The sequence below is a fragment of the Fomitopsis serialis genome (genome assembly GCF_022376445.1).
Source record: "Fomitopsis serialis strain Sig1Antser10 chromosome Unknown B0H18scaffold_26, whole genome shotgun sequence".
NCBI classification, from domain to species: Eukaryota; Fungi; Basidiomycota; class Agaricomycetes; order Polyporales; family Fomitopsidaceae; genus Fomitopsis; species Fomitopsis serialis.
Window position 1 is genome coordinate 176,944 of NW_025954986.1, and position 12,995 is coordinate 189,938.

The 12,995-nt window shown below is 55.7% G+C and overlaps 4 protein-coding genes across 4 annotated transcripts; 2 read left to right on the forward strand and 2 right to left on the reverse strand.

Annotated features, from left to right (window-relative positions):
• The first annotated feature begins 1,256 nt into the window (after positions 1-1,256).
• On the forward strand, positions 1,257-2,944 carry B0H18DRAFT_272255 (uncharacterized protein). The gene is made up of 3 exons (XM_048037359.1): positions 1,257-1,608; positions 1,666-2,388; positions 2,444-2,944. The coding sequence occupies exons 1-3, from the start codon at positions 1,425-1,427 to the stop codon at positions 2,716-2,718; spliced, it is 1,182 nt and encodes a 393-aa protein (XP_047894401.1). The 5' UTR covers positions 1,257-1,424; the 3' UTR covers positions 2,719-2,944.
• Positions 2,945-3,169: 225 nt separating this feature from the next.
• B0H18DRAFT_875292 (uncharacterized protein) lies at positions 3,170-4,869 on the reverse strand (the record flags this gene model as incomplete). Its single annotated transcript, XM_048040414.1, has 2 exons — positions 3,170-4,537; positions 4,630-4,869. 2 exons carry the CDS (start codon positions 4,867-4,869, stop codon positions 3,170-3,172), a joined length of 1,608 nt encoding a protein of 535 aa, XP_047894402.1.
• Positions 4,870-5,397: 528 nt separating this feature from the next.
• B0H18DRAFT_1002020 (asparaginyl-tRNA synthetase) lies at positions 5,398-7,852 on the reverse strand. Its single transcript, XM_048028347.1, has 7 exons — positions 7,458-7,852; positions 6,792-7,118; positions 6,427-6,737; positions 6,285-6,378; positions 5,679-6,236; positions 5,568-5,626; positions 5,398-5,510 (listed from the first exon to the last, which is right to left on the reverse strand). The coding sequence occupies exons 1-7, from the start codon at positions 7,791-7,793 to the stop codon at positions 5,486-5,488; spliced, it is 1,710 nt and encodes a 569-aa protein (XP_047894403.1). The 5' UTR covers positions 7,794-7,852; the 3' UTR covers positions 5,398-5,485.
• Positions 7,853-11,021: 3,169 nt separating this feature from the next.
• Positions 11,022-12,970, forward strand: B0H18DRAFT_272348 (uncharacterized protein). The gene is made up of 3 exons (XM_048037360.1): positions 11,022-11,309; positions 11,369-12,264; positions 12,321-12,970. The coding sequence occupies exons 2-3, from the start codon at positions 11,433-11,435 to the stop codon at positions 12,788-12,790; spliced, it is 1,302 nt and encodes a 433-aa protein (XP_047894404.1). The 5' UTR covers positions 11,022-11,309; positions 11,369-11,432; the 3' UTR covers positions 12,791-12,970.
• The last annotated feature ends 25 nt before the right edge of the window (positions 12,971-12,995 follow it).

Here is a 12,995-nt window from a genome sequence, read left to right on the forward strand (position 1 = left end):
TCGGTGGTATGTAGAAAGTAGAAGCAGGCATCCGAGGAGAATGGCAGAAGGCATTATACAAGACTAGGAGCTGTAGTAGTGTCACAAAGTTGTGTGGCTCTTTTGTTCTTCGTTAAGTACAAGCAAAGTGCTGTCGGATCTGGTCTGTGCTCGAAGGTCCTCTCTGGAGCTACACTGGCGATAGCGTCTCAACTCAATAGCTAGAAAACAAAATGCAAGAATGTATAAGACGTTCAAGAATCCATGGATTGTCACTAGGTTGCCATGACAGAAAAGGCATGGGTGCTCTTGTCTCGTACCTATCCGTTTTGAGTTCAGTCGCACTCCATAATATCGGTGCGGTTGTGGGGCGCGATCGAGCTCAGCATGGATGGGTATGTATACGAGATAAAGTCAACGTTCAACGTTCAATATTCAATGCGTGTCGCGTGTGTAAGAACGTATTCTACTTTACTGTCCGGTTGACGCCACAACTATGACAGTCGTTATCGCGGAAAAATACTTACACTTACGCCTTAGATATCGTGTAAAACTTACTACTTAGTTGACACGTGATCCGCACACCTTAGACATAGTTTCGCTCCGTTTCGTACACTTGGTCTCTACAATCTCTGATATTTCTGGCCATGTAATCACTGCATATGGATTGCGGCGAGGCAAAGATCGGTGGTATGCACCATCCTAGAACACATGATTTCGCTTCGGTGGCTGGTCAATTGCCCAATGCGGAATCATTAGCCATTTATGGCAACTCTGTCTTCGCGCGGTGCTATTCATTGCACGGCATGGATAGCACGAATCCGGAAGCCTGTTTACGATTCTACAGAAGCGGATCGTGAAATTCCTCTCAAGAAATCATTATCGACGAGATGTATGGCCTGAGATGCTTCAGTAGAAAATTCAGACTCCGGGGAGAGCCATTACTACTAGTCCCCATGGTTCTCATGAATTCGAAAGACAAAGATGTTGTAACACACATGACAGAAATTTATGAAATAAATGAAGGAACACTCTGCGTCACAGAGAATAACGGGGAAACCGTCTGGAGCAGTGGCCTCGGCAAGTGCGAAGTTCATCCCGATTTGGCAAGGCCGCCTCGGTCTCGCCTCGGGCACGTCGGCCGGGCGCCAATTCCACTAAGTCTAAGTCACGCGAAAGTAAGACTTGCCCGTAAGTATTTTTCCACGAAACCGTCACTCATACACAACCGCGTCTGTCACGTAGGTCACGCACTTGTCACGCTGTACGCCCGCCACTCGCTAATAGCAACCACGACCTGCCGCTGCCACTCAGTACTCAGTACTTACTCAACTGCCACTACTATTTTCTACTGAAGCTGCGGAAAATTTGCGATTTGGCCGTATTGTCTCGGCAAACATTCTGAAACTTTCGAACACCAACTCCGAATCTGAAGTTTCGATGATATGAGCGCCACTACTGGTCCTAATCTGTGGGCTTGCCGTTGGAACTGGTGTGCGCAAGTCTTCGAGCATGCGCCTGACCTGTTGGATCATCTGAAGACGGAGCACTTCACGCGTATCCTCCGAGTAGAGAAGAAAGATTGGGACATCTACTTACGGTCCAATGAAGGGCAGAGCGGGATGACAGGTACGAGCCCATTCGATATGCTGCATGAAATGGCGCGAGAGCCTCAGTGCTCCGCAGATAGTCTGCTGCAGGGAATTCCTACTCAGTCGAGCGAATTCACCCAGCCCAATGCCCCTACGGAAAATGAGAGTCTGCAAAGTGAGCGAGCGCAGTCTACGCAAGATCGTAGGACACCAAACCAGCCACCTGGAGTTTCTCAGCCTGAGAATGATTCAGCTATCCAGTCACAGCCAGAACTCGCAGTAGACAGCGGCCAAGAATCACCTTCACGTGGATCTCCTATCCCAGCTGAAGAACTGTACACTCCGCCCCTGAAAAGAGGACGCAGCTTCGCAGACTGTGATGCCGCCTCATCCCCTATAACAACCCCGATGGCGTCGCCCTTACCTCCCACTCCGCCCCTGCACTCTCGCGTCGTTGACGCAATCAATTTCGCCGCCTCCCAAAAATTCCCTTCTCTTCCCCTGCCACGCCGCAACCCGCCGCATCTGCATAAATCACCTACGCCCCTCCCCCTCCCACGCCGCACCGTGAGGGTCCCTGCACCCCAATCCTCGCAAGGCTCGTCAGCGTTTAGCGCATCGCATAGCGCCAACGTTAGCGTGGACTCGTCGACATCCGCACGAGACGTCGAGACGCAGCTCACAGGGGATGTTGCGAGTCCTACGCCCTCTCCAGTTCGCGCTGGCTCTCCTCAAAAACAACCGGCGGTACAGCCACAATCGTACCCTATAGAGCCGTACCCGCCCCTCCAGACTCAGGCTCCGTATGTTGACCAAGGTAGGAGCGATATCCGCTTCTCAAGCATCGAAATTGACGTTCGTACGCTGCGTAGACTCTCGTGCAGACGAAGATGGCGCCAAGCGCCGCTTCAGCTCAGGCAATATGATCATTCCAATGGAGTCCTCAAGTCCCCTACGACCGATGTCCCAAACCCACACGCAGCCCGAACCCGAACCTCCGGCGACACAAGCACACTTCGCTTCGCAGTTCAACTCGGGCTGCCTCTCCCTCCGGCTGGATTCGGAACCGCCGGACGCGATGGACGTGGATGAAGGCTTGTGGCCTCCGCTGCAGCTCCAGACCCAGGCTGCGTATCTGAGCCAATGATGGCTTGGATGAGATTCTCCAAAAGCTTCCGCGTCGACGCATCCCCGAGGCGTGGCTTGTTTGGCAGGGCCATGTCGGCCGTACCTACTCCCGAATCCGTCTACTCGTCGAATTGAGCACGCCGCGGTGTGCGAGAGGTTCGTTGTACAGATGGTCGGAGGGTCTTGCATTGCGGGAGCCCGTCATGTACCTCCAGTTGTATTGAGGAGTCGTTAGGATCGTATGGTATTGTTGGCTACAATGTATGACTATTAGGTCTAGGAACTACAGGTTTACTTGTTATATCCCATAACTACGAGTCCAATCGTTGTATTCTAGCTGCATCCTACATAGGAAGTCGTACATTACAGACATCACCATTGCCGATGTGGCTACTCGCCGCATATCAGATCATTACTATCAGATCATTACGCGCACGCTACAAAGATCGCACATAGTTCTCAAACAACGATCACTGCACGTCATGTACAGCACGGCGGAACGCAGATATCCGCGACGTGAGCTGCGAAGCAACCTCTCCTGGCATCATGAGATCCTCAGAAGCTCCTCGAGCGCCCGATGACAGTACGCTATAAGAAACAACAACCTCGAGGTTGGGGAAGAGCGACAGGAGCACCGGTGTGCTCGCCTCGCACGCGTCCTCCGTCGCCGTCGTGTCCGCGATGCAGAGTTTCGTGACGTGCGTGTTGCACCCCAAGCTGTCCGTGCGGGGGAGGTCTATATCTATGAGGTTCAGCGCCATCCCACAGAACCGCAACTGAGGACAGCGTGTCGAAACCTCGCGCAAGCCAGCGAGCGATACGCCGGACGGGCGGCCCCACCCATACAGCGTGCCTATGTTCAGGTGCTCGAGGGCCGGCCAGGACGCCGCCATCCGAGCAATGAACTCGTCGTCCAGCTGATACCGTAACGAGAAGTTGATCTCCACAACGCGAATATTCGCAAGGGATAATAATGGCTCAAGGACGCGCGCGTCGACGGCCGGTCTGTCACTCCACCACGCGGGGAGATCTCCCGTGTAGAGCTCGGCGGTCGCCTCCGTGCCGTCGAAGAGCCTGAGCGAGCGGAAGTTGATAGGCGAGGCGATGGCGAGGAGCTCAGTGAGGAAGGCGGAGAGGGTCGAGGTGTCGGGGCGCTCTTCCGCGTGGACGCCGAGGGCTTCAAGGTAGGGCGTGCGGAGGAGCTTGAGAAGCGCGGTGGACACGTCAAGCGAGTGGACGTGCAGCCTGAGGACTCGCAGGGAGCGGAACGCGTCGAGATGTAACGCGCGGGCGGGCGAGAGCGAGTCTAATACGTCGCAGATGCGGAACTCTGCGTGGCGGAGCCTCGGGACCGCTGCGAGACGGAGGATGTCATCTCCGCACAGACTGGGCGTGTAGAGACGCTGTGGGAGCATGTACGCGAGGGCCCGCAACGACGTGGCGACCCGCTCAAACGGTATCCGATCTACAATGACCTCCTCCAGGTCTGGACATCGCATCTCAGCGCCCGCCAGCACCGCCGCAACGAACACCTGCTCCTCCTGCAGCCGCCAGTGCAGACCAAAATCAAACGCCACCGACGTCAAGCTCGGCGTGAGGAGCAGCTCGATAAACTGCATGGACTTTGTCAGGGAGGTGGTTAGCCGGAGGCGGCGCAGGCGAGGGAGGAGCGGTGCACCGGGATGATGTGCGCTAAACGCGTCGAGCACGGCGTAGTTGACGGGTTGCCATGCGTTGGAGTTGGACGTGCCGTCGAGCTCAAAGCCGAAGTTGCGGATTCGCAGGGCGTAGGAGTCGAACCGCCGCCAGTCATCGTGGCCGAGCGGCCGCGTGAGGGTCTGTCAAGACCATGTACATTGCCAGTGAGCGCACTTCAACGGATGGGTGTGTGGAAACTTCGTATATGGTTGCGCAGGGAGGGATGACTGACCACGATGCTCTTCCCGAAGTGCGCCCACGAATCGGTGGGCAGTGTTCGTGCTAGCTGCGACAGGCCGGCTTGAGTCTCCCATAGTCGGTCGAGTGCTGGGTCAATCATTGTGCGGCATGTTAGCCCGAGCGCGAGGAGTGTGCGCGACGCTGTCTGTCGGCTTGCGCCATTTTGCAGTGAGTCGGAAACCTGTTCGAATATCGCATCCAAGATCTCTGCGATGCGTAGGCAAGTATGCATATGTAGTACGAGTCCGACTCGGAGGATGCCTACGTCCAAGTCGTCTCAGATGGTCTGGTCAAGGTGTTCAGAAAGTACTTATGAATGACTCGCCGTGAATTTTCTGACCAAGGTCAATGGAACCTGATTGCCTGCGCCTCGTCCGGGAGCATGGATGGTCAAAACAAGGATCGTGGTCGCTCACTGCGATGTCAGACGGGACTATCACGGAACGCGGGGACCTGTCCGGTACCCGTCCACGGTCCAATGACGTTGGGGCGATTTCGGATCAATGAGGCAAAGTGCACGGCCTGAGGCCTGAGGCCTGAGGGACGAATCCGACTGCAGGCGATTCGTCGATGAGTACATGGTCATCGCGTATGTTGCTGGTAGATGGAGGTTACGATGCGCGAACTGTGCGCGACGCCAGCGTTGCGAGACCAGGCTATTGTTGCACGTTGCAACAGATGGCCGCAGTGGACGGCATATATAATACTCACTCACTTTATGTAACTTTAGGCAGTCCCCGCCCATCCCGTGATGAAAACAAACAGCAGTTCGGTGCAAATACATACAATACTACGGTCTGTTTCTACTTCCTCTATCCGCTTCTGGGTCCTCGAACAATTGCGTAGTATTAGGGTGTTGCACGGCCCGGCCAGCTACGTCCAAAGCAGGTCAATGGGATCGTCTCACAAAAAAGGCGCAACAATACACACCGGGGATAGAGGGAACACTCTCGGACGGTGAACCTGTTAGCAAGCCACGCGAGGAAGCGCTGAACCGACGTGAGTACAGCGGGACACACGGATGTCACAATGACAACGTACCTCTACACCAAGGCCATATCCTCCGTGCTCGCAAGTACCGTACTTGCGCTGGTCCGTAAACCAGTAATACGGCGCCGGGTCGATGCCTTCGCGCTTGTACGCCCCCAAAAGCTCCTCCATATCCGCAATCCTCATCGACCCACCCACGATCTCACCCACACCCGGCATCAATAGGTCGCAGCTCTCCGTGCACACCGGTCCCCCGTCTCCGCCAGTACCCGGGATCTTCTTCATGTAGAACGCCTTCAGCTCCGCGGGGAAGCCGTACAGGAACACGGGCGTGCCGAGGATGTCCGTCATCCTCCGCTCCGCCGCCTCCGCGATATCGTCGCCAACCTGGTGGTCGACCATCTTCGGGTTGCCGGTGTCATCGCGGATGGCGTTCCCCTCGGCGTCCTCCGCCTCGTGCTGGATGCCGTGCTCGTTCAGCCATGCGATCGCATCGACGTACGAGAGGCGTCGGAATGGTCGCGCGGGTGCGGTGAAGTTCGGGTTAAGCTGCTTGATGAGCGCTGCCGTGGATGGCTCTGCGAGTAGACGATCTACGGTGTCGCAGATCTCGAAGGGCGTTAAGTTCTATACTGGCAGAGGGCATAGAGGACTCACAATGCCTTCGATGTGGTCCATGAGGTCATCGAACGTGATGAACGCCAGCTCTGCTTCAAGATGTGTGTATTCGCTCAAATGGCGACGAGTATGGCTACACACAGGTCAATCCAGACCACAGTATAGCGGGTCCTCTACTCACCTGTTCTCAGCCCTGAAGCTCTCCTGCACGCAGAAAACATCCCCAAGCGACGGGAGACACGTCTCCAAGTAGAGCTGCGAGCTCTGCGTCAAGAACGCAGGCTGGCCATAGTAGTCAAACTTGAAAAGTGTCGCGCCGCCCTCGACCTGCGTCTGCACCATGCATGGCGGGGTCACCTCCACAAGGTCACGCGACACAAGCGACTGACGGAACGAGTTCAGCAGCGCTGCTCGCAGCTTGAGCACGGCGGAAGCAGTCTCGCCGCGAATGACGAGATGCCTGAGGTCGGAAAGAATCGAGGGGTCCGATTTCTATCAAGCCGTTCTGTGAGCACAGACACAGGGAGAGAGTTCTAACTCACACACCTCGTTCAGTCGGTTGGTAAACGCGTCCTCGCCACCGGGGGACGCCCCAAGGACCCTCCAGTAGTCCACGATCAACTCGTGTCCGCCCGGCGCGGTCTTCCCCTCCGGCACTGGCTGCAGCGTGCCAACGAGCTCGACAGTCGATTCGAGCGTGAGCGTGAGGGCGTCGTATGTCTGCGCCACCTTCCCGGAGAGCACGCATTGCAGGTAGCCCGTCCCGTCCCGCAGGACGACGAAGATGATCTTGTTCTGATCGCGCGAGCGGTGCACCCAACCCGAGACGCGGACACGCTTTGAGCGGAGGGGCGTGAGGCTCCCGATTTTAGACTGCAGAATGGAGGATCAGTATTCAAACGCGAGGGGTCGCAGACGGTAACTAGGCCAGGCAGGCAGAACAGTGTCGGGTGCCATATCTTTACTACTGCTCTCAGTACAGACCCCGCACGTAGGTTACTTGAAGAACTTGAATGAATTTGGAAGCTGCTGTAGTTGTATTGAAACGGACGTTTCTTATGCACAGCAAACGAGTTCGAATGTAGGATCGCCGCCGTAGGTCGCGTTGCGAAGGCGTATCCTTGCACGATAAGACCAATGTTCTCGACCCCGGGGGCACAATCGGCGATTCGCCCAACGCTGCACTTCGTATTCAGCTCATGTGAAACTCACCTTCACAGCAGCGGGTAGGGCAGTGTCTTCTGTCAGGACTATCTTCTTGCTCTCCTCGAGCACCTTCTGTCTATCTGACTTCTCCTTCGCCTCCCGCTCCGCCAGCTCCTCTGCCCTCTTCCGTTTCTTCTCTAGCCCGTCGGCGCCCTTCTTTGCCTTCTTCAGTGCAGACTGCGTAGGTTCCTCATACGACGCGCTTGGATCCTTGCGAGCAAGTAGCTTCGCCTCCGGTCCGTGTGTGAAGATTGCGAATGCGAGTGATTGGTATGGGGCCTCCGCGGTACCCTTCCCCGTGTCGTCGTTTCCAGCAGAGTCGTCGACGTATATCGCGGACATGGTGGGAGAGAATAAGTTGAGCAATGAGTCGACACGGTGCTAAGCTTGGATTTTGGGATGTACGCCGAGTCAGGCGATCTAGATCTGATGAGTTGCCGATATGGGTGCGCACGTGATCGCGTCCCGTAGTCATCGGGATCCCTACCCCCGATCTGAAATCGGCACTCGCCGCTCGGTGTCCGATACTCACATCCGCTCTCGTACTGAACTTGCGCACTGGACAAGGAACACATATTCCGAATAGGTGCTCTGATTTAAAAAATATCATGAATCGACTTGTATAGTATTAGAGCAAACACCAGAAGTTGCGCCGCTGATCGCGTGCTTAGCATGTCGGACGAGTACCCGACTCGATCCTACATACGAAGCAAGCCTATCAACAGTGCCCAGTACCGGTAAACCGAAGGAAACATGCAGGACAGTTCTAAATCAAGTGTTCACGGAATGAGCCGACAGGTTGGGAGGTCGGATGAACGAGCCACCTACTCGAAATCTATCAGTTCTGACGCGTCCGGGGCTGAACGCACACCCAACGCGGTAGACAGGAGTGGTACACCTCTGTCTTTGTCCGAGAATCTGACCTGGCGATTGCGCCGTATTGCTTGTATGGAGCGAGGTTGGATACCTGTAGCTCAGTCGAGGTCGCCGAAAAGCTCAGTCGTCTCCGGCCGCACGAAGCGCCTCGCGATGCCGTGGTCATTGAACAGCAACTTCTCAGGCACTGAGACAACTGGTCAGCACAGAAGTGGAAGATATATAACCGACTGGCACATACCTTTGTGGAAGGAAGACAAGACCTTCAACGCCCAGGGGCCAGACAGCCCGCCCGTCTCCGATGACTTCTTGTGTGCGCCGCCGTCCGTTTCGTGCATCACCCACACCTCCATAACATCCACATCCACCACGCCCATCTGCACCTGGGCCGCCACACGCTCCATGGGGACCACCAGCTCCCACCACGCCCACCAGTATAGAATGAGGAACTCCTGCGCCATGAACATCGTGTCGATCCGTCCATATTCCATCAGCCGCTTGATACGCTTGAACGGATCCGCGAATAACGGACCCAGCAGGATCTCCTCGAGGAAGTAGACCCCTGCGAATCGGTACGCGAGGAAGAGCGGGGAGAACCACCCGTACGCGAATTCTTGGCGAAGGTCGTCTACGAGGAGGCGGATAATGGGAAGACGGCCGAGGAGCGATACGATGGGAGGAAGGGAGTACGACAGGATCCCGGGCACGGCCCAAATCCAGACAGCGATGAGGAGGATGAACAACATCATCTCGTATTCTGTCACCTCGTGAGGGCAGTCTGTCCCGCCATCGCAGCCGTCGTCGATGTCGTCGGTAGCGGCGACATCGACGATGGCCTTATCGGTCGAGTTGGAGGTGACAATGTCGCGCACCTCGTCGTCGACGTCGAGGGGAGGGATGGCCGTGACGGGCTCATCCTCACCCACATTGTGAGAACCGCTGTGGGGATCAGCCTTGTCCCCGAAGGCAGTCACGACGGGAGAGTCCATGACCAACAGGTCGCCAGTGCCGTTGGCCATGTCCATCCCGCCGAGGGTGTCGACGAGGACAAGGTTGAGGTCGATGTAAGCCGGGCTATGTCGGCCAAGTGTCATGAGAATGGTCCACTGGAGAGCGAGGGCACGCACCCGTAACCGATGTCGCTGAGCGACATGTCCGATAACCAGATGAATTCCGGGGAAACCTGAGCCGCCGAGTTGCGAACGGTGTTGACAATGTCGCCTACGACGGCTGCGGTGTTGTCGACGATATCGCCGACGACAGCCGCGGTGCCCTCCACTGCGGGGCTGACACATAGGTAAGTCAAACGCGATGAGATGGGAGGTGCCAACGACACTCACCTGGCGGGCAGGTACAACAGGAAGTCGTCCATGACGGCCGGCGTCAGGAGGAGTGTACCGGGGATGAGCTCGACGTTGAACGTCGGAGGGAGGCTGGGCAGCACGCTGACGAGGGCCAGCGCGCCGCCCAAGAGTAAGATCAGAGGGAACATGTGTGATACGCAGTGGGCTGGTGGTGGTTCAAGTTGAAGTTGGATGAGGGGGGAAAGTCGAACACGGGCGGGTTATATATGGCGGGAGGCTGACATGTTGAACTTGGTTCGACGATCGCCGTCACCCTCGATCGGTTTTCCGTTTTGGGACGACATCCTCCGGGCTCCAGTGGCATTGAGACCTAGGCTGAGGTGCAGAGTGTGTTTTGTGGGTCATCCAGCAAAACTGAAGTACCCCGCATACCCCGCAAAACGACTGCGAATGCGAAAAGTCAATCTCACCATTTTGAGCCGATCGGATGGCGTATACGTACAGTGCAGCCTTTGTAAATTGTGTCATCGGGATTTGAAGTGTCCGATGTGAGCTGCGAGTCGTCGTGATATTGTGCAAGTGGAAGGGCCTTGCGGTCGATGATTTACGAAGTCAAATTTCCGAGTGATTACCCCACATGCGGCTTGGATCCACCAAACGAATGTCATGCTCGGGGGCACAGACTATGAAATAAGAGAGGCTCTGCTAGAAGTAAAATAGCTGGTAGCCTCCGTGGTTTGATAGGAACTACGAACCTCAGCGGGCCAAACATGACGGGCTGAGTATCGATTGTAACGGTCTCAGGTCCCAGTGAGGATTCAATGGAGTGGCTCTTACGCGTAGTAGTCAACTGCACTGTTCTGTTATCCACGCCATCCTTGCAGACAGTTTGATGCTGCATCAATATAAATCGCACGTCTGTGCCCTCAGCCCTGCCAGGCAAGAGCCTCAAAGAACTTGTCCACCGGCCTGTAAAGCATGCATCCCAGACGTTCGACAGGGATAGTCACGTACCGTGAGTGACCTATCACAATCCTACTAGTTCAGGCTGGCCAGTCCAAATCCAGTACTAGACACGCTGACGTAGCAGACAGCAACAATGTAGTGCCCGTTCATGTTCTGAGGTCCACGGTCCACGGACTAGTACTCACTCGAGGTGATCCAAGTTGGTCGATGCAGAGAAGCCTAAGAGTAGCAGCAAATCGAGTTAATCGAGCCAGAAACACAAGCTCAGGAAGCTTCCAGCCTACGGTCGGATTGATACACAAGTCACATTTCGGGGACGACATTCAAGTTCATCTTGGGAGGGCTCGTGCGCGTTTGTACCGTGACGTGATCGTGTCCTACTTATAAGATCGCTGCAACCGAGATTCGATCTGAGAGGGTAATACTTATGTCCCTCGGCCTAATAGTCCGAGCTATTGACACGCCCTCCCCCACTCAACAAGGCCGTGTTTAGGGTCTGCCTACGGGAGACTTAGTTCGAGATTCACAGCCGTTTAGCAAGCGCAGTTTCCTGGGGCTTCATATAACCTTCCAGTCACTCCGAAAACGGTCCGAGTCGTGTGGTCGACAAATCTTACCACACTCGTCCATATGCCACCGGTCCTCGTCAAGTGACTCACCGACAGCTCCCTCACAGAGCGCTCCTGTGCCAGTGTCCTGACGCAGTATTGTGGTGCGTGCGAATGATTGGCAAATCCAATACACGACCTTGAACATGACTTGCGGACATAGAGTGGAGCATCGAGGCAAGCACACTTAAATTGCGCCCAAGTCCTTTGCTGTCAAGGTTCCATCGATGCAGGCAATGACCGCACCAACTCTCCCGCCAGAGATATGCGACATCGTTGTGGACTTCCTGTGGTCCGACATAGCAAGCCTCGCCGCTTGCAGCTTCGTGTCGCGTGCCTGGCTGCCCGCTGCCCGCACGCACAAGTTCCACGCGATCAAGCTACACTCCCCGTACCACTGCACGCGCCTCGAGCGCGTCCTCGACTCTCCGCTTCTCGATTCGGGTAGCATCGCGCTATGCGTTCGCGACTTATGGGTTGGCGTCAATTCGAACGACACATCGGTCCGAGAAGTTAATGTCCAGGCGTTCTGGAGGAATGATCGACTCGCGTCGATATTACGGCGTTTCACCAGGGTATACTCGCTGCGGCTCGAGAACCTGTTCTGGATGGATGGCCGCCTATCTCAAGCTACTGCAGATGCCATCCTCTCAGTGGCATCTCAATTGGTGCATCTGCATCTGGTGCGCGCCATATTCGACGAATCGGACGGCATTGTGCGCCTTCTATCGGCGTCTCCCACCATGCCCCGGTTACAGATGTCGTCCGTTTCGTGGACGCGCCGATCGCGAACCATCGTACATGCGGAAACCGCGCAGCAAGAGACGATCCAGCTGATCTGGTCCTGCGAACAGCTCACATCGGACCCGTCCTCGTACCTCGCGTTCCTCGCTGCAGCGACATTGTATCCGCGGCTGCTACGTCTCTCGATCGCGCATATGGAATGGGCAATCGCCGAGCACCCGCACAACGCCTGGATCAGGCAACAAGGAGAGACTGAAGCCGATGGTGTGGTGCGCAGAATCATGGGGCCAGTGGCAGGTACTACCGTGGCAGATGGTATGCCGACTTGCCCTTTCTGACTAAACGACGTTTTGACGCCCTTGCACCCATAGGGCCCATAGACCTTGTCCGCGATGATCCTATCATGTCAGTCGTCGAGTTCCTGTGTATCAATATCTCCAGGCCAGTGCCAGACAGGTCTGCACATGCATGGGCAGCAAGCATGCCGGGCTTTTTGCAGAATGTCGACGTCCGTGCCATTGAGTTCGACCTTGGCACCTTCGTCTCAAACTCCCTTCAGCTCGACTCGCTTAATTTTTCCCTCCTCGACAGCGCGCTGACGCTCCTCGTCTCGAAACGCCGCGAGATGGTCGTGACCTTCCGTATGCGAATCCAGCTGGCCGAAGACAACCTCTGGTGGGCGGATGCTGAGGAGATCAGGGACGCAGCTGCGATGCAATTTCCACTGCATCTACCCAAACTTCTCGCCCTGAAAACTCGCGTGGCCCTCTTCATGTCTTTCTTCCACCCGGATCGCCCACTCGCTGCCTACCCGGTCACCAAGGAGGTCTGGTGGACTTGATAAGTGGGGCAACACTTCTTGGTTTATAGATATTCGGCGACGCGTACCATCATATTTCAGACACCTATGATACTGTTGTACCTATTCTGGTGACGATGATTTTGTATATTCCTGGGGTCAGGCGGGAATAGTACAGCTTGAATACAACGCATAAGAACCTACATTCTAGGTACCTGCCTATTGCCTATTGCGGCACAAAGTGCGT